Below are 20,350 nucleotides of genomic sequence, written 5' to 3' on the forward strand. Positions count from 1 at the left end.
GGAACTAGTAACTTTTATCCTTGTGAAGAGAAGGTTTGAGGAGGATATGGTAGCTGTGCTTAGTTATTTTAAGAATTATCATCCACTGTAAGATATTAGATTTAATTCTCTTTACCATTGCCAAACTCCTCTCCCCTCCCCACCAACAAGTAGCAATGAGTAGGAGCCATAATCATGCACATTTATACCTGATGAAAAAGAAGAAAAATCCTAACAATTAGAGCCACCCAAATGTGGATTGGGCTGCCTAAAAACAAAGTAGACTCCACCTTACAGGGCATCTTCAAATAAAGAAGAGACCACCACTTGTCTCCTACAAGAAGGTTTTTTTTTAAACATGGATTGGATAAGATACTAAGGTTCCTCACAATTCTAAAGTACTTTTATCAGACCATTAAATGATCAGACCAGATCATTTAAGAAAAGTTTAATGAAAAAGGAACTTAAGCTATTACAATTATTGATAACAGGAGAGGGTTTAGACAAATGGAAGGGAAAAAAGTCTTCTGAAGAGGGTGAAGGAATCAAGAAGAATGCATACAACATAAGGATTGATACATTTGCTCAGAATGGAGGCATAGCATTTGTGTAAGGGAATAGAGGTGGGATTAAGTTGGACAGGTAGGTAAAAGTCAGTTCATGGAGGGCCTTGAATGTCAAGCTAAGTAATTTGAATATTATCTTGTAATGGATATCTATCGAAAATTTATTTTATGAGTTTGATGATCTTAGAAAAATATGAATAGATTTGCATGAAATCATGAAGAATGTAATGAGCAGAATCAAGAGAATGTCATATATAGTAACAACAATAGTGTTTTAAGAACAACTTTGAATGACTATTATAATATACCCAAATTAACTATAAGGGACATATGAAGGAAGACACTATCTGCATCCAGAGAAAGAACTAATGAATAGAAGCTGATGAATAGAATGGTTTTACATATATTTGTATCTAATAGTAGCCATCTCAAAGGCAGGGGAAGGAGGAGAGGGAAGAGAAAAAAAGAGAAAAAAGAAAATTAGAAGATGGTGGCATAGAAGCATGAAAACTCCCTGTGCTTCCCCCATAACCACCTCAAATACCTATAAAATATGACTCTAAACAAACTTTAGAGCTACAGAACCCACAAAGTGACAGAGAGAAACAAATCTCCTGCTGAAGGCAAGCTGGCAGGCCAGCAGGAAGGGTCCATCTCAGCATGCTGGGAGCAGAGCCCAGCTCCCCTTGAGCCTGTGGTTTTAGCCCCAGGGCGGCCCTGACCAGCCCCAACTGGAGGGACTTCAGGAGAGTGGATCACCAGCAGCTATGGCAGTTTCCAGAATTACCAACCCATAAATGCCAAAGGCAAAGTAAAAGGTCAGTGTGAACTTTGGGAACAGGGGGATCGAGAGTGTGGTCCAGCCTCTGCCCCCAGAGGGAGAAGCAGCATAGCTGCTTCAGAGCTCCTGGCCTGTAGATTGTAGGGGGACCAAGAAACCATTCTAAGGGGTAATCGCTCTTGTTTTAACCTGCTTGGATTTGGATCACTAACTTGGGTGGAGGTCCTGGGGTGTGTGACCAGGTGCCAGAGCCAGTGGAGGATTCTGAGAGGGCACCCAACTAATAGCTCTGGCAGTTGTGAAAACTCCAGCCATTTGGGACAAAGCTCTCCTCTCTGGAAGCAGTGTTCTACTGTGGCAAAAAGCTCAAAAGTCAAGTAATTGAGTGGCAAAATGAGCAAGGAAAGGAAGCAAAGCAAGCACAGCAATCCAACTTTGGGGGACAAAAAGTATCAAAGCATGAAATGTCAAGAAGACGATGAAGTCAGAACTTCTGCACCAAAAGCTTCCAAGAAAAATATGAATTGATAACAGGCCATAGAGGAGCTTAAGGTTTTGAAAACCAAATAAGAGAAGTGGAGGAAAAATTGGGAAGAGAAATGAGAACAATGCAAGAAAATTACGAAATGAGAGTCAACAGCCTGACTGAGGAAAATTATACCTTAAAAAACAGACTAACTCAAATGGCAAAAGAGGCTCAAAAAGGCAATGAGGAAAAGAATGCCTTAAAAAGCTGAATTTAACAGATGGAAAAAGAATTTCAAAAGCTCACTGAGGAGGATCATTCCTTCAGAATTAGATTGGAGCAAATGGAAGCTAGTGACTTTATGAAAAATCAAGAGACTATTAAACAGATCCAAACAAATGAAAGAATAGAAGGCAATGTGAAATATCTAATTGGAAAAACCACTGACCTGGAAAATAGATCCAGGAGAGATAATTTTTAAAAATTATTGTACTACCTGAAAGCCATCATCAAAAAAAAAAGAAGAACCTAGAAATCATCTTTCAAGAAATTATCAAGGAAAATTGCCCTGATGTTTTAGAACCAGAGGGCAATATAGAGGTTGAAAGAATTCAACAATTGCCTCTTGTAAAAGATCCCAAAAAGAAAACTCCTAGGAATATTATAGCCAGATTCCAGAGTTCCCAGATCAAGGAGAAAATATTACATGTAGCCAGGAAGAAACAATTTGAATACTGTGGAAACACAATCAGGATAACAGCTTCTACACTGAGGAATCAAAGGGCTTGTAATATGATATTCTGGAGGTAAAAGGAGCTGGGATTAAAACCAAGAGTCACCTACTCAGCAAAACTGAGTATCATATTTCAGGGGAAAATATGGTCATTCAATGAAATAGAGGACTTTCAAGCATTCTTGATGAAAAAACCAGAGTTGAATAGAAAATTTGACATTCAGATACAAGAAGCAAGAGAAGCATGAGAAGGTAAACAGGGAAAAGAAATCATAAGGAACTTATCAAAGTTGAACTATTTACATTTCTACATGGAAAAAAGATAATTGTAACATTAAACTTTTCTCAGTATGAAAATAGTTGAAGGGAATATAAATGTATATGTGTGTGTGTACATTCATATATATTTCTATATAGGAGGGTATATGGGCATATGAATACATATGTGAGTGTGTATATACATATGTACAAGTATACATAGACAGAAGGCACAGGATCAATTGAATAGGAAGGGATGATACTTAAAAGGTGAAATTAAGAGGTGAGAGAGGAACATAATGAGAAGAGATGGGGAGAGATAGAATGGGGTAAACTATCTCATATAGAAGAGGCAAGAAATAACTGTTACAATGGAGGGGAAGAACAGGAAGGCAAAAGGGAATGGGTCAACCTCACTCTCATTGAATTTGGCTTAGGGAGGGAATGACATACACACTAAATTTGATATCTTGTCCTATAGGAGAGTAGGGGGGAAGAGCATGAGGGGGGAATGGTGGAGGGGAGGGCAGGTTGGAGGGAGGGTTAGTTAGAAGCACACACTTTTGAAAAGGGACAGGGTCAAAGTAGAGAACAGAACAAGTGGGGGGTGGGATAGGATGGAAGGAAATATAGTCAGCCTTTCACAATATATCCCCTATGGAAATGTTTTGCATAGCTACACTTATACAACCTATATTGAATTGCTAATCTTCCCAGTAAGGGTGGGTGATGAGGGAGGAAGGGAAAGAATCTAGAATCCAAAGTTTTAAAATCAAATGTTTAAAAAATATATATTATTATTATTATTATTATTTTTACATGCAACTGGGAAAAAAGATATACAGGCACTGGGGCATGGAGATCCATCTTGCCCTACCGAAAAGTCAGAGGGGCGATAGGGAAGGATATAGGAGACAGCAGATTGGGGGAGGGGGTATACAGTGGTGTAATGCGAATGTAAATTTTAAAGATCTTCCCTGCCCCTAGGCTAAAGTGCACCAGAAGCCTGGGGAGGGAGGCTTGTTTTTCAGTAGATACTTTTTGATTGGCCAGTGGGTCAATAAGGTTGTTACATTCTCTGAGCCAGGAGAAGGCTATATAAGCCCTGATGTGTAGCTTTGTTTTGGGACTCACTTTGAGAAGTGTTCTGTGATTTGATCTGAATTCTGGGAAGCCGTTGTTGAGAGTCCCCCGGCTTTCAAAAACCCAGAATGTGGAAACCCAGATGTTGACTGGGTATGGATGTAATGGTTGGACAGTTTGGAAATCTGTCTACTTGATGTTTTTGTCTTGATAATTCTGCCTGTATGCTTTGAGGTTCGGGGTGCTGACCTTTTCTCCTGAACAAGGTAAACGATATATGTCTGACTGATTAAAGTAAGCTTGTTAACCCATTTTGAGTGGCTTTCCTTTAACAAAGCAGATCCAAGAACCTGTATGGGCGGCAAACCCTGAGGACGCTTGGGGTGCTTGCTGCTACAAGTGGGATCACTGTTTTGGGGTGGTGGGTAGGGGAAAGAAGGGGAGAAAATTTGTAACTCAAATCTTGTGGAAATGAATGATGCAAACTAAAAATAAAAAAAAATTTTAAAGACAAAAAGAAAGTTACATAACTTAAAAGGAATAGCAAGTTGTACATAACAGATTTGTTGTTTCATGTACAATCACCTTTTTTCCTATTCTGCTATGTTATGGAAATGTTTGTTTTATTTCTTAAGTTTAGAACAGAATAAATACAAATTTTTTTTAAAAAGAAATCTTATTTTAGTGGGAGGGATGGGTAGAAGGAAGTTATGAAGCTGAAGAAGGGTGAGATATGTGCAAAGCACTGTTTTAGGAAGGGTAGTCTTAAAGTGGAGTGAAGGTTGAATTGGAGGTGAGATAGACTAGAAGCAGAAGGGTGAGATAGAAACTTAATGCAAAAATCACAGAAATAAAATATGCTGGAACCAGAAGGAATCACATCTAATTCAACACATACCTTACTGAGAAGAACCTCAGTATCATCCTCAACAAGTACTGGAGTCATTCAGCCTTCACTTGAAAACTTCAAGGCAGAGGCAACTCTTTACCTTTAAAAGTAGTTCTTTCTACTTTGGGAATGCCTTCATTGTTAAGTTTAACAATCAAATCAAATCAAAGCGAAATCTGCCTCTTTGTGACTTCCACTCCATGGTCAGTACTCTTCCTCTCAAGTCCTATCCTTCTTTCATATGATAGCCCTTCAAATATCTGAAGACAGTTGTCATAAATCTCCCAAACTTTTTTCTCTATGCTTACCACCCCTAGCTCTTTGAAATGAATCTCATGGCTCCCTATCGCCTTCAAGATCAAATACAAAATCCTCTGACATTCAAAGCCCTTCATATCCAGTTTTCTTATTCCCTGAAATGTGGTTTTCGATCCAGTAACACTGGACTCCTGACTATTCCAGGAACAAGATAATCCATCTCTCAGATCCAGGCATCCTCCTTAGCTGTCCCCAGGGGCCTGGAATGCTCTCCCTCCTCAACTCTGACTACAAACTTCCCTGACTTCCTTTAAGTCCCAACTAAAATCCCATTTTATTTACAGAAAGTCTTCCCCAATCCCTCTTAATTCTAGTGCCTTCCCTCTACTGCCTGTTCATCCTGTATGTAGCTTGCTTTGTATATTTTTTATTTGTATTATAGGAGATTATAATCTCCTTGAGTGCAGACACTCACTATTGTGTCTTTCTGTGCCTAGCAGCTATATAGTAAGTACTTAATAATTGTTAAGTGGTTGCTTGATCCTTATAGAGCATGCTCTCAAGGTCCATCAATAACTCGGTTACCTTTTCCTGCACATGTTCTAAATTCTCCAAACTCAGGCAAAAAGTAAAGGGAGTGTGGGGTGTTCAACACCTGTGGAAATCATAAGACATGTCTGAACACTTTGCATGAGATAAACAAAGGACCTGATATTCTCTCCATCCTTCTTCTTGCAGGATATTCTATTGCTGAGGGTCAATTGTCAAAAAATCTTGCCGTCATGAAGATTTTATTCCAGTTACAGATGTTCAGGTTCATCAGGAGTCCAAAGTTTCCTGGGAGGTATTTTCATCAAGGCTACCAGGTTTTGGCTCCTCTGAGTCTTTCTAATCTTGAAGCTATAAATCGCTTTGAACGGGACTTACCAGACAACTTTAACTTTGCTGGGGATGTACTGGATAGATGGGCTCAGTTAGAAAAGGTAAGAGATGCTGTACTTTATAATAACATAACTTTTGTCTGCCTCAGCATTGACTCCAATGGAAAGAGCCCTGACTCAGGAGCCAAAGGACCCAGGTTCAAAGTCTGCCTCTGAAACTTATTGCCTATTATCCTGGAGAAGTCATTTAACTTCCCATGGTCTTGCTGTCCTCATCTATAAAATAAGGAGGTTGAACTGGATGGCTTCTAAGGTCCCTTCCAGCTCAAGATTTATCATCCTATGAATCATTCTTCAATAGAGTAACAACTAGAAATACTTTAACTTAGGGTGAAAACAGTGGAAAATGGTGTGTGCAACAGAGATCTTTACCCAAATAATACACAGGCTTCTCAAGGTAGGAAGCAGAAAAGAATGGTTTCTTATGATCTCAAGAAAGGGCAAATAGTCAGTGAGGAGAAGCGATTTACAAAAGGAAATGGCTAAGTTATAATTTAGAAAAGGAAATGGGAAAGTTAGAAAGCCCTAACATGGTATTCTCCCCCACACCCTGCTGACCCTTTTCTTCCATTGACTGGAAGTCAGGTACATAATCTAAGCACAGCAATCTACCTTGAGTACCAGAACAAGGAAACAATAGACCACTCAATGTACATTTGAGAAAGCACTTCTGTCCTTATTTGGCCTATCTCATGCTGAGGTGTCACTGAGGAGAGGGGTGACTCCCTACCGCTCTGAGTTTTGAGTCATGTGATTTCCACTGAAGGAGGACTTGGGCCTATTTCTCATGAAAATCCTTACTAGATTTTAGAGTATAGTCTGAGAAGTTTCTCCTCTCTCACTCAATTCCTCCTATTTTCACTTGGTGAAAACTTGTCACACCACTGCTGATAAGCCCCTTCTACAATCTCTCATCTTCCTCAGTTTCTAGACCCCAAGGGCTAAGCCTGTCCTCCTGGTCAATTAGGGTCTACTCTTGTCCTTTTAACATCATCAATCATACAGTCCCCTCAGTTGTCCCTTCTACCCTTATCATTTTGGACAAAGTGTCCCAGACACTATTCCATCAATTGTGTCATGCAGGGAAAGCATATTGGAAGTAGGATAGCTACTTATGGCTATCAGTAAAAACCAAAGGGCCTGTTTCCACCAGCTTCCCCCAAACCAAGACCACCATGAAGTGTCAAAGGAAAACTTCCAGGTCTGAACAGGCACATGAGCCAACTTTCAAATATTTTGGGTACCTTTTACCCACTACCCATTATCATCTATCTTCATACAGCAATTAGACAGATTTAGCTTTCCACATATTCCCCCTTCTGCCACTAACAGATAATCTAGAACTAACCTATGTTGGAGGACCATTTCTCAAGTTTGGGTAGCCTCACCAGCCAGGAGGCTATAGACCATGCTGTTTGATTGGTAATGATTTCCACTACTGCCTTTAACCTAATTAATCTGTTAAATATATAGGTGGGTGCCCTGTACCCCCAGCTCCCATCTTGTGCCCAAGCGGCTGGTCCACATGTCTGAATTCTTTCAGGGAGCCAAGTGTCAGCCCAGCCATTGGCAACACCCATGTCAGTCAAGGTAGTATCAAAACTTATACCTTTCTTTGTCTTCCTCAAATCATCATACAGCCTTATACCCAACTGACCTCCATCCTGGTCTGGTAGGAAGAAAAACTGGCCTGACCAATTCTATATAGCAAACGCCAGCCCAGTTGACAGGTAGGTGAGTGTAAGCAGTTAGCCCACAAATCCAGTAATGACCCCTTAAAACAGGCTGTTCCCCTGAATATATGATCAGGCCATTTCCCCTAAAAGGGAAATAGATGTGTGGTTCTTCATTTTCTAAGGTCCAGATAAATAACTAACGCTACTATTTTTAAACCAGGAACACTTCCATAACCCAGACCCTTTTGTCACCCTCCCTTCTCAGATTCATAAACTATGTTCTCAACCACACAGTACAATTTACAGGTTTGTTGAGCCTTTCAGCCCCATATGTCCACTTACATTAACTAATTTCAACCGGTCTCCCTGTTCCCTGCTGTTTCAGGCAATATTCCCCTTTTTTTCTCACTCACTTATTTCCACTGATGCCTCTCTACTAATCTCCAGAAACCAGTCTCATTGTGGATTAAAGAGAGGTTACTTAAAAGCCACTCAGGTCTCAAAGGTACCAGACCCCAAGGCCATTGCTCAAGCTGTGGACCCCCACAAATCCAACAATTTGTCACATTAAAGACCTGGGCTACTGCACTTAGTAGCTGTTCAAAACTGTTTTTTGGTATTCTCTTTGAATACCCAGGGAATGGGAACTAGCTGGTTAAAGGGTATACTGACCAGGAGCAGAGTTAAGGTAAATCCCATGGTATTACACTCTTGTTATAAGTAAAACATTATGCAAAGGGAGTAGAGACACCAACAAGGATTCCAACCACTAGTATAGTTATAAGCAGAAAAGGTGTTACTATAGGTAAGGGTTCAGGGCAGTTCCCCCAAATCTTCTGGATCAATAGTCCATTCAGCAGGAGGATTCATGGGTCCCTTTACCTAAGTATGGTGTGTCCACCCACATTCTTTAGTCCAGACTGCCATATCTGAAGTCAACAGGATCTGGAAAGGTCCTTCCCAAGACAGGGTAAGCTCTTCCTCTTTCCACACCCAGATCAATACCCAATCTCCAGGCTGCTATTGTTGCACTGGGAACCCCAGTGGCAGAGTTTGAGTGATCAAGCCTTTGCTCTGTAAAGCATGGAGATGTTTTACCAAAGCATGTACATAATTTGTAAGAAATTTATCTTTGCATTCCAATATCAGATACCAGTTGTTGTTTTTTTTTATTCCCCCCCCCAGGACGTGGATGTCTATACAGAAGTTTATAAGGAGATAGTTCAATGTCTCTCCTATGCTTAGCTCTAATCCTAACAAGGGCTATCGGGAGGCACTTAGTCCATGGTAGTTGGGTTTCAATTATCAATTTAGTGAGCTGTCTCTTTACTTCATGATTCATCCTTTTCACCTTGCCAGAAGAGTTAGGGTGCAAAGGAGTGTGGAGTTACCAGGTAATTTCTAAGGTCTGGGCCAGAGATCTAAGGATCCTGGCAGTGAAATGTGTCCCCTGGTCTGAGTCTATCCTCTCCACCATCCCCTATCTAGGAATGTTTTGCTCAAGCAGGATTTGGTTAACTGCCTGTGCAGTTGCCCACAGCGTGGGCAAGCCTCCACTCAAGAGGTTAGATGATCTACTATGACCAGCAAGTATTTTAGGAAGCCTACTGGAGACAGTTCTGTAAAATCTGCCTGTATACTTTGGAATGGCCTAATTCCTGGGGGCCTTCCCCTAGCTGGAGACTGGTGCTGGGTGAACTTATTTGTCCTTCAACACACAAAGGCAGCCATCCACCAATTTCGGTGCTAAGGTATATAGGCCTGGAGATACGAACTGGGTCAAAACCATGTCACACATGTTCTGGACATTCCAGTGACTACCCTGGTGTAAGTGCTGTAGTACCTGCCTCATACTTGCTTTGGTCAAGACCTCTGGACCATCAGGGAGGAACCAGTGTCTGTGTTTATCCTCTTGTGCCTCAAGAATTTGAGCCTTCTGTTTGTCTTCCTGAGAAAAGGATAGGGGGGGCAGCTAGATGGCACAGTGAGTGGAGCACTGGCCCTGGAGTCAGGAGGACTTGAGTTCAGATCTGGCCTCAGACACTTAACACACTCAAAAAAACTAGCTGTGTGACCTTGGGCAAGTCACTTGGCCCCAATTGCCCCTCCAAAAAAAAAAGGAGAGGGAGACTGGGAGGAAATGAAGGGATCAAGACCAACACAGGATCTTCTTGCCCTTATCCTTCCTCTCTGGCCCTCTTAGCTCCCTCATCTGCAAGGTGATTTCCTCTGGCCTCAAAGGATTGTCCCTACTGATGGACATTAACATGTATAATAGCAATGGCTTTGGGCAATAACAGGTATTCCAAAACTTTTCTTATTAAGGTAGTATGGGCCAGTTCCTTTCCTCAGCTATCAATCATTCCCCATTCTTCCCATATATTCCCAAATACATGTGCCACTCCCCAAGCATATTTGGGGTTGGGGGGCAGGGCAATTGGGGTTAAGTGACTTGCCCAAGGTCACATAGCTAGTTTTTGTGTTAAGTGCCTGAGGCTGGATTTGAACTCAGGTCCTCCTGATTCCAGGGCCAGTGCTCCACTCACTGTGCCACCTAGCTGCCCCACCCAAGCATATTTTGAAACTGTATAAATGCTCCCTTCCCTTCTTTCTAGTAACTTTAGGGCCTGATTTAGTGTGTGAAGTTCACACGTCTGGGAAGACCAGGGTTTGGGTAGTCCCCCTACCTCAATCAGAGATCCTCTGTCTCCTTCTGTTATAGCATACCCATTTTTCCAGAATCACCTATGAACATATTTACCCCTCCCAGGACAGGGAATCCTTGGAGATCTTCCCATACCTTGGTTTGGAGATCAATTATGTCTAGGCAGTAATGTTCAGACCCTGAACTTGATTCCATGCTAGCAGTGAGGAAAGAGGTGGGGTTCAGGTTATTATCTTGGGCTAATACCAAATCATCCTTTTCCAGTAAAATCGCCTCAAATTTCAAGATCCAGGAGTCAGTGAGCCACCTGCCTGCTTTCTGATGGAGAATCATCCTCACCTGGTGTGGAACACTAACTATAAGGCTCTCCCCAAAGGTCAACTTCCAACTCTCCTCAACTAGGGTGGCTACAGTCTGAATACAAGCGGGCCATCCCTGGGCAAAAGAGTCCAGAATCTTAGAGAGGAAGGCTACTGGTCTTCTCTGCCCCCCTCTTATTTGTGCCAGAACCCCAAGGGCTACTCCCTTTTCTACATTTACAAAAAGATGGTAGGCCTTCTCTAGGGAGGGGAGAGCCAGTACTGGATGGGAAGTCAGGGCCTCTTTTAACTGAGCAAAGCTCTTTCTACTGTTCTCATTCCACACTATATGGTCGAGTTTCTCACCCAATAGGTGTTGATACAGAGGTTTGGTCAGGATGGCACAGGAGTCAATCCAATTCCTACAGTATCCCACCAATCCCAAGAATTTTCAAAGCTCCCTTTTTGTTTTGGGGAGTAGAGTCTGGAGGATTCCTGCAACTTTTTAACTTTCTGTAACTTTTTATTAATGTCTAGCCAAGCATTATTAACAAAATATAGCTTGGACCACAGGATTATCTAAATTTAGACCAGAGAATTTTCTGATATTTTCTTTCAATCGATCAAGAAAGTCAGATGGGACCTCGTCTTTCTCCTGCTGTATTTCCTGTACTTTGTTTAAATTCTGGCTCTTAGGCACTGTATTCTGAATTCTCTGGACCACCATGTTTCTAAGATCTTGTAGGTGCCCTCTATGTACGGGGTTTTTATATCCTAGTTGGGGTCTCAGAGAGGAAATTTTTCCTCCCCTCTCACACCCTCTTGAGCCATAGGCTGGGATTCATCCCAAGCCTGCATAGTGGGGCCTGCCCAATTTCTCCCCTCTCTTCCCCAGTAAATAATATATCTGAAATTAATAATAATTACCCCCCCCAAGTATACAAATTGGGTCCTAAAAACTGATTAACCTGATCAGTGACCCCCTGGGGGGGGGTCAATTAACTGCTTCATTTCTTTCTTAAAAGTTCTAATTTCAGTGCTGCTTAAGGGGGCATTCACATACCCTATATACCAGCAGGACTTCAAAAGAGGGAAAGCTTTAGCAGCTTCTGCAGTCCCAGAAAGAGGAAAAATTTTCTTGATCTTTTATAACTTTTTCAATTCCCTCCAGAGAGGGGTGTGTAGGGGTGTGCCTGGCCAGGCCAAGTCAATTAAGTCCTCACCCCTTTCAGAGGGCAGGGAAGGAGGAGTCGGAAGAGTTGAGGCCCAGTGGAGGTCCCAGTGGTGGAGGGCTGGGGTAGAGAAAGAAGGGGGTCCCACGGATGGTGTCTCTGTTTTTGTTCTTCTGATTTCCCTTCGGGATCCTCCCCCTTCTTCTGTTTTAGAGCAAATTGCCCTACTGCTGATAGCCACAGGGCATATTTACTTTCCTCCAAGTTAAAAGGCTCCTTAGAATTCATATACAAATTTAGTTGTTGGCATACCCAGTCTTCAGAGGAGCCATATTTTGGCCAAGATATGCCTCCTCTGAGTGGGATGCCGGCCCAAATAAGGCAATGGTATTTTATCATCTCCCCTTTTGTCTTTTTTTCCTTCTATTTTGGTAAATCATCCAAATTAGAGTCTATCTCCAAGAGGACTATCCTGGATGTTGGGAGGGTATTTTGTACGGGCTGTTTTAGATTGCTCTTTACCCATAGTTTTAATCTTATCAGGATCTATTAGGCCTATCTGACTCTGACCCAGGCAGGAGAAATCTTATAGACTCAAACCTCATAGACTGTCTCCCACCCCTGGATCACCCAGGGACTTGCTTACCTGGGTTTGTGTACACGAACTTGTGTGATCCCCTGCCAGCAGACTTCACTAGCAACAGAATTTCTGCTTCTTACTGAGTTCCTCTCTTCAGGTTGTTACACAGTCAGAGTCAGATCTCACAGACCAGTTCCAAGGACCCCCAAGAAACCTCAGTTGGTGCCTGGTCCTTGTTAAGGGTCTGTGAGACCATCTCACAAAAGGGTGAATCCTGGACAAGCCCCCAAAACTGTGTGCACCCCAAAACTGTGTGCAACAGAGATCCTTACCCAAATAATATACAGAGACTTCTCAAGGTAGGAAGCAGAAAAGAATGGTTTATTACGATCTTGAGAAAGGGCAACCCCCGCTTCTGACAAATAGTCAGGAAGGATAAGCAACTTACAAAAGGAAATGACAAAGTTATAAAGCCCTAATGCAGAATTCTCCCCCACCCCGCTTCTGACCCTTTTCTTCCATTGGCTAGAAATCAGGTGCACAATCTAAGTGCAGTACTACCTCAAGTACTGGAACAAGGAAACAGCAGACCACTCAATGTACATTTGAGAAAGCACTTATGTCCTTAGTTGGCATATCTTATACTGAGGTGTCACTGAGGAGAGGGATGACTCCCTACTGCTCTGAGTTTTGAGTCCTTGTAAATCATGTGATTTCCAGTGAAGAGGGGACTCAGGTCTGTTTTCCATGAAAAGCCTTACTAGATTTTAAAGTATAGTCTGAGAAGTTTCACCTCTCTCACTCAATGAAGAAAGGGGGACAGTGGGGGCGAAGGGACGAAGCATAGTTTGACCATAGATGCAGTCTATTCCAGAAGAGGGGGCAGTCTGACCATTATCCTTGAGAAGCTTGGGAGGAAGGCAGATTGTAAGAAAGGAATGCCATGGAGACAGAACACTAGGGATGACCCAGGATGCTTGCGTCACATGGTGGTTGAGGAATACAAAGAGGGATTTGACAGAGATGGCAGGCACCACAGGGAGAAAGCAAAGCTCCCCTAGTTCAATATCATAGGGCAAAGCCTTATTTGTTCCACACTAGTTACAACTCTGTTCTTTCATCTCCTGTCTCTTTAAGCCTCTCACACTCCAGATTTCTTTTTTCCCCTTTGGAAAGAAATTTGCTTGTCAAATCAAAGTAGCCCCCTTCCATCTACACTCCCCTACCTCTGTGTAGTGCCTTCTCTTTTCTCACATTATGACTTCATTTGTTATGAGTACCAAGCAATTCTGTTCAGCTAATTATAATTTTTGAAGGTCTCCTGGTCATAGACTATACCAAAAGGTACTATTGGTAATAATTGCTTTAAAATAATAAAAATTAAGCTAATAAACAGTTGTTGCTATTCTTTTATGAATATGACTGGCTCAAGTTCATCTTATGCCAGTTCTGGAGATGGGGTTGGGAGCATGTAGTGAAGGGAAGGGGGTGGCATGTAATATATATGAGCACTGAACCACAATTCAGAAGTGTTGCTTGGCATCTTGGCATCTTCATAATTCTCAACTCTTTCAAATCTATAGGAACTTTATACAGGCAAATATGATTTTTAGAAATTATCTGTTGATGAGCTTCTCAGAGGTTGACTAAAGATAAATACAAAGCTGTTAGTTTAACCCAAGCCTCTGCTTTCAAATTATGTAGATGACTTGCACTTCAAGGAAGAATTGAGTAATGACCTATCAAAGATGTTACAAAAGATTTTATTGCATCTTGTGTGAGATGTGGGACCAGACAGCTTCTAAGATCCCTTTCATCTCCAAGACTGAAAAGTTCTCTTTGATACCAGAGAGTCATTTCATAGAATCACAGAGTGCCAGGGATACCTCTGCTCTTCGGGATTCATTAAATCCCCCTTTCTACTTCTGTGCTGGACTAAGCTGTCTGAGTGCAGGTGGTTGACCCCTGCATTCAGGGGTGTGCTGGTAAATGTTTAACAATTGGATCTCCAGAAGAAGAAAAAATATGTGTGACACATTTTAAATTTAACCTTTATTAAGATTCATTTCACTTTCTTAATTCTAGAGAATCAACAAAATAATATACCAAGCTCTGATTTGCTGCTCCTATCATTAAAGGTTTCATCACAGACCCCAGGCATATAGCCTTCATATTCCTTTCTCTTTTTCACTGACCAGAAAGGAGAGTGTCCCACCAACTCAGCGCTATGGTGGATTAATGGTAAAGGAGCTGAGGTAAAATGGAACTTCCAGGAACTGGGACTCTTATCCTGCAAAGTGGCCAATGCCCTCTCCAAGTCATGTGACCTCCGAAGAGGAGAGAGAGTAGCAGTGATTCTACCCAGAGTTCCAGAATGGTGGCTGGTCAATGTCGCTTGTATGCGAACAGGTCAGTGGTGTTAATGTGCCTAAGTCAAGGGGCCAACTTAGAGAGATAAGAACCAATGAGAGGTGATATTTCAAATAACCAAATAGCTTATTATTTTTGTTAAAAAGGCATTCCATTCAAGGAAATATAAAAGACATTACTGAATTAATTGCCAGTATTTTTGCTATATAACTGGAAATTTATCCATGGATGCTCCTTTTAAAAAAATATATGTTATAATAAACTTGCTTATTATGTGTTACACAGTTAAATAAATTATTTACTAAATGGGGGTGCAGCTATGGTATGATAGAGCAAAGGACAGAATCCAAAGACATGGACTTAAGTCCCAGTTCTGCTATTAGGTATGTGACCTTGGATAAGTCACTCAACTCCTAGTTTCTCTTTCAATAAAATGTGGAGATAGCACTTGCATTGCTCAAGATTGTTGTGAGAAATGTGCTTCGTAAATATTGAAATGTTATATAAATATCAGTTATTATTAAGAAATAGAATTTCAAGCTAAAATAAAAAATCTGATGAGATTTTCAATTAAAGGTTTTAGAGTTGGGCAGTTAAGTGGTACAGTAGATAGAGTGCCAGTCCTGGAGTCAGGAAGACTTGTGTTCAAATCTGACCTCAGACACTTACTAGCTGTGTGACTCTGAGTATGTGACTTAAATCTTGTTTGCCTCTATTCCTTATCTTTAAAATGAGCTGGAGAAAAAAATGGCAAACAACTCTACTGTCTTTGCCAAGAAAACCCCAAATAGGGTCACGAAGCATCAGACATGACTGAAACGACTGAGCAACAGAGTTGAAAGGAACTGGGTGTGGATCCTAGCTTGCCTGCTTACTACCTTGGGCAAGTGACTTGGTGACTCTATTTCCTCAGCTGTAAAGTGAGGGAGCTGCACTAGATGACCTTAAAGCTATCTTCTAGCTCTAAATATATGATCTTCCAATCTAACCTTCATATTTTACAATAATGAAAGTGAAGTTTAAATGACTTGTCCAATGTCTTCGAGGTTGATAGATATTTATTAAGCACCTACTATGTGCCAGCCTCTATAATAAGTGCTGGGGATACAAAAAAGAGTCAAAACAGTCTCTGCCCTCAAGGAACTTACAATCTAGTGGAGGAGACAACATGCAAACTAATATCTACAAACAAGAAATATACGGGATAAATAGGTCTTCAGATTTCAAATTTTGTACTCTTTCTATTCCATCACACTGTCTTCTGTTATGGCTGCACTGTCATAGTCACACATTGGCCAATGTCAGTGAAAAACCGCATGTATAGCAGGATGGGCGCTGTCTCTGGTGTTACAGGCCTTCAGTTCTCATCTTGGGTTTTTCACTCACTACCTGGGTGACCCTGGACAAATCATTAACTTCTTTGGACCTCATTTTCTTCATCTGAAAAATAAAAGGGCCCCTTCTTTCTGGCTCCAAATCTAAAATTCTGTAATCCTATGGTCCCATACAGCAACCATTTCTATAACAATAATTAACTATTGTCATCTCTTTGGCTAGTAAGGTCAAAGTTAAATATAAATATATCCAAGTTAAATACAAATTAGTTTGAGTAATAATTAATTTTATATTTTTTTCAAATATGCATATCCTCTGAGGTATTTTTAAAAATATATTTAGGGTTTATTTTTGTTTTTACATTGTCTATATTTCCCTCCTCCTACTCTTCCCCCTTACTTCCAAACGAGCCATCCCTCAAAACAAAGAATTATTTTAAGAATAAAAAGAGAAAAAAATTCAGAAAAAACAATCTAACAAGTCAAGAAAATCCAATATATGCAGTGCTCCACACTTGTAGACCCCAACTTCTGCAAAAGAAGGGAAAGATGTCTTCTCTGAGCTATTTTCTTACTCTATGTTCATGTTCATCAAGAATATATTGATTCTACAATAACCATTTCGTATTATAATTATTTTAATTCAGTTCTAAGAGAATATTAAGAATCTTCTGAGCAATTAAACCCAAGTTCTCCTATTTAGTTCATTTCAAGGATCCTAACTAGTAGTGTTTTGTTATCCAGTGTCTGTTACTTGATTTTCTGGTCCATTTTAGTAGCTACTTCCCTTCCCTAAAGCTCAAAAATTGACTTCTAACATTTTTTGTCTTTTCTCATAATCCTGCTTCCAACATAAGGACCACAAAAATCTGGTCTGTCTTAGGGCAGGAAAACAGTAAGATAGGGCACTGCTTCTCCTCACCCACAAAAAAAAAATACAGAATACCTTCTTAGAATGATGTAATGCCCTCTGAAATAGTCCAAATCAGCCAAATGCTTAGGAGAAATTTAAGATGATTCCAATTATGTTTTGCATGTGAATTCTCTGGTTTTTCCAGGACTTGTCTTCATGCCTGGTACAATCCAGCTGACAGCCAAAGACATTCTCTACAGGCTTACGGTATCCAAGGCCAAGTGTATTGTGGCTAGTGATGAGGTAGCCCCAGCTGTCGATTCTATTGTGTCCAACTGTCCTGCTTTGAAAACCAAGATCCTGGTGTCAGAAAATAGTCGCAGTGGATGGCTAAACTTCAATGAGTTATTTCAGTGAGTACTTTCTGAGTCTGGCTTATATTACCCACAAATATCTAAGCAAGAATGAATTTTAAAGATTTCCCCTTGTGTGGACTGATTTGTCGAATCTCTTAATTGCTTGGGGTTCCTTACCTGAGCTATATAACAAAATCCATTGAACCACAAAGAAAGGAGGAAGCTCAAGAAATCTTACAAACTAGGAGAGTGTACAAACCCTCCAGGACAGATAGCTTTGTTTGTTTTCACAGCACAGTACCTTCTACAAAGTAGGCATTTAATCTTATTGAATTAAAAAGGAATGAAGCAACATACATAAGAACTGCAAACAAGATCAGGTCTAAGACGCCTTTTCTTGGAAGGATTCTTTCAAGTAATCGAAGGGCCACCACATGGAAGACCAATTATACTTGTTCTGTTTGGCTCCACAGCATAGAGCCAGGAGCAAAAGAGGCAAATTTGGGTTTAGTGTAAAGGGAAATGTCCTATTAGATTTATTCACATATAGAATGGTCTACTTTGGGAGGCAATGGCTTTACCTTCATTGTATGTTTTCAAGTAAAGAATGTCTGACCAAATGAATGTATTGTGGAGGGATTTCTACATGATATATTGACTGGACCAGTTAATTACTGAGATTCCTTCATCTCGGAAATTCTATGATTCTTTGAACTTGAGGGTTGGAGATTCCATCCCTTCCCTTCTAATCCAATCTAATCCACAAAATATTTATTAAGGATTTATAACTGATCAATTGATAAATGAGCATTTATCAAAATCTTACTGTGCACTGTCCCAGAAGCTAGAGATACAAGGATGAAATGAATAGTCTCTACCCCCAAAGAACTTTTACTGAAACAGGGGAGATAATATATGTATATGCATGCATGCATGCATATGCCTGTGTTTATACATATATGTGAATGTGTGCATATGTGTATATGCCCACCTCCAATGTCAAGCAAATGCCAGGTTGTGAAAATAAAATAACATCATATATGGGGAAGTGCTTTATAAACTATACATACTGTACAAACTATCACAATTTACCAGTGTCAAAACCAGAGCATTAAACTGATCCATCATTTTCAGCCATTGTCTTTGGCTATGTTTTACAGGTCAGCCTCTGAAGAATATAACTGTGTGAAGACAGCAAGCCGTGAACCAATGGCTATCTATTTTACCAGTGGGACAACAGGCTCTCCCAAAATGGCCCAGCACTCCCAAAGCAGCCTTGGTATTGGATACATGCTTTGTGGAAGGTATAGTTTGGAACTACCTAGGCTTCCTGGGTGGATTAAGATTTACAATGTTATAGCCTCTCAGGAGATGCTTATTTACTTTTTACTAACATAGGGATGTTTTTCATTGCATTTTTCTTTTCTTCTTCCTTGGTCTTGTTCAGGTACTGGTTGGACTTGAAACCTTCAGATATCATATGGAACATGTCTGATACAGGCTGGGTGAAGGCTGCCATGGGCAGTTTCTTTTCCCCCTGGCTTCAAGGAGCCTGTGTCTTTGCGCACCACATGGCCCAGTTTGACACGGATATCATCTTAGATGTATGTTACAACCTCCCCACCAGCCTCCTGGCACAAATCCTTTGAACTCTCCCATGTCACTCACATAACCACAAATAAGTGACTAGTCAGCAGAGTTTCTTGGGTTTATGGAATTTACCCTTGTTTACAGTGTGCAGTCTCTTAGGGGCTTCACTGCTGAATGCAGGTATTTAATATCCTGACAATGGAACACCCACAGCTTTCTCAAGCAGAAAATCTGGCCTCATTTAATTGCTTAAGATTTATTAATATCACCATAATCTATGGAAGCTTAAGGGCTTAGTTGTAAGCAATCAACTAAGGAGTCTTAAGTAAAAACAAATATTTTGTTTATGCTTCAGTGAATCAAAGACAATAGGTGGCAGAGGTAGACCTCTAGGTCCAGCAAGATCCTGGGTGCTTTGCCCCACAGTAGCAATTTCTACACCCACTCTCTGTCCTCACTGTGCTAATCCATGAATTTGATACTGCTCTGCAAACACCAGGCTTATTCCTTCTTCTAAGGCAAGTAGGGGCAGACTAAGGTATCAGATGGCTAAGATTTCATTAACATTTAGAAAAACATGATGAAGGGCGGTTATTTTCCCTTCTGGAATATTAAAAAAGTAGAATCCACCAGATGCCATTAAATGCATGAGAACTTTATGTGACCCAGGGGTAGTACTGCCTTGTAATTCTACTCAGTGGTACCTGTTGAGGTAGAGTGGTTTGGGAATCTGAATATAAGCCTAAACTCTGGAAAAGCTGGGACCTTTCCTGCTTCTACACCTACCTTATTATGTGGCCTGAGGTAAGTCAGTATATGACTCAGGGTTTCAAATTGTATTTGCTATGGTTTATCTGTAATAGAAAATGAACTGATGGAGAGACCACTGTACTAGTGTCAGATGACCTGAATTCAAATCCTTGCCCTGTTCCTACCTGTATGACCTTGGGCAAGTCAGTCAGTTAGTATTTCTTAAGTGTCTACTATGTGACAAGGTCAGCTAGGTGGTACAGTGGATAGAGTGCTGGGCCTGGAGTCAAGAAGACTCCTCTTCCCAAGATCTAATTCAGCCTCAGACACTTACTAGCTATGTGACCCTGGGCAAGCCACTTAACCCTATGTGCCTCAGTTTCCTCACCTATAAAAATGATCTGGAGAAGGAAATGGCAAACCACTCTAGTAGTTTTGCCAAAAAAATCCCAAATGGGGTCACAAAGAGCTGGACATGACTGAAATGACTGAACAACAACAACAACAAATCTTTTTGGAAAGCAATGTGGTGTTATACAGTACTTTTCAACTCAGTGATCCAACTACCTATACTATATCCTAAAAACAAAAAGACCTCCCTGTTTAAAAATATTCTTAGCAACGTTGTAATAATATAAAAGCAGACTCTAACCATCTGTCCAATGATAAACAGTAAATGGGCTAAACAAAGTATGGAATATGAATGTAATAGATTACTGTTGTACAATCAGAAATGACAAACACGAATGCT

At 40.8% G+C, this 20,350-nt stretch overlaps 1 protein-coding gene across 1 annotated transcript in view; it reads left to right on the plus strand.

Annotated features, from left to right (window-relative positions):
- ACSM4 (acyl-CoA synthetase medium chain family member 4) overlaps positions 1 to 20,350 on the plus strand; it is a 69,578-nt gene that overhangs the window by 36,055 nt on the left and 13,173 nt on the right. The window contains exons 2-6 of the mRNA XM_069096530.1: positions 5,752 to 5,996; positions 14,545 to 14,755; positions 17,109 to 17,316; positions 18,420 to 18,563; positions 18,707 to 18,863. Coding sequence (XP_068952631.1) covers positions 5,752 to 5,996; positions 14,545 to 14,755; positions 17,109 to 17,316; positions 18,420 to 18,563; positions 18,707 to 18,863 — 965 coding nt within the window. The remainder of the gene's footprint in view (positions 1 to 5,751; positions 5,997 to 14,544; positions 14,756 to 17,108; positions 17,317 to 18,419; positions 18,564 to 18,706; positions 18,864 to 20,350) is intronic.

This window comes from Petaurus breviceps, unplaced genomic scaffold (genome assembly GCF_028583685.1).
Source record: "Petaurus breviceps papuanus isolate PSGF00001 unplaced genomic scaffold, PetGlider_PUasm1.0 229, whole genome shotgun sequence".
In the NCBI taxonomy this organism is placed as follows: Eukaryota; Metazoa; Chordata; class Mammalia; order Diprotodontia; family Petauridae; genus Petaurus; species Petaurus breviceps.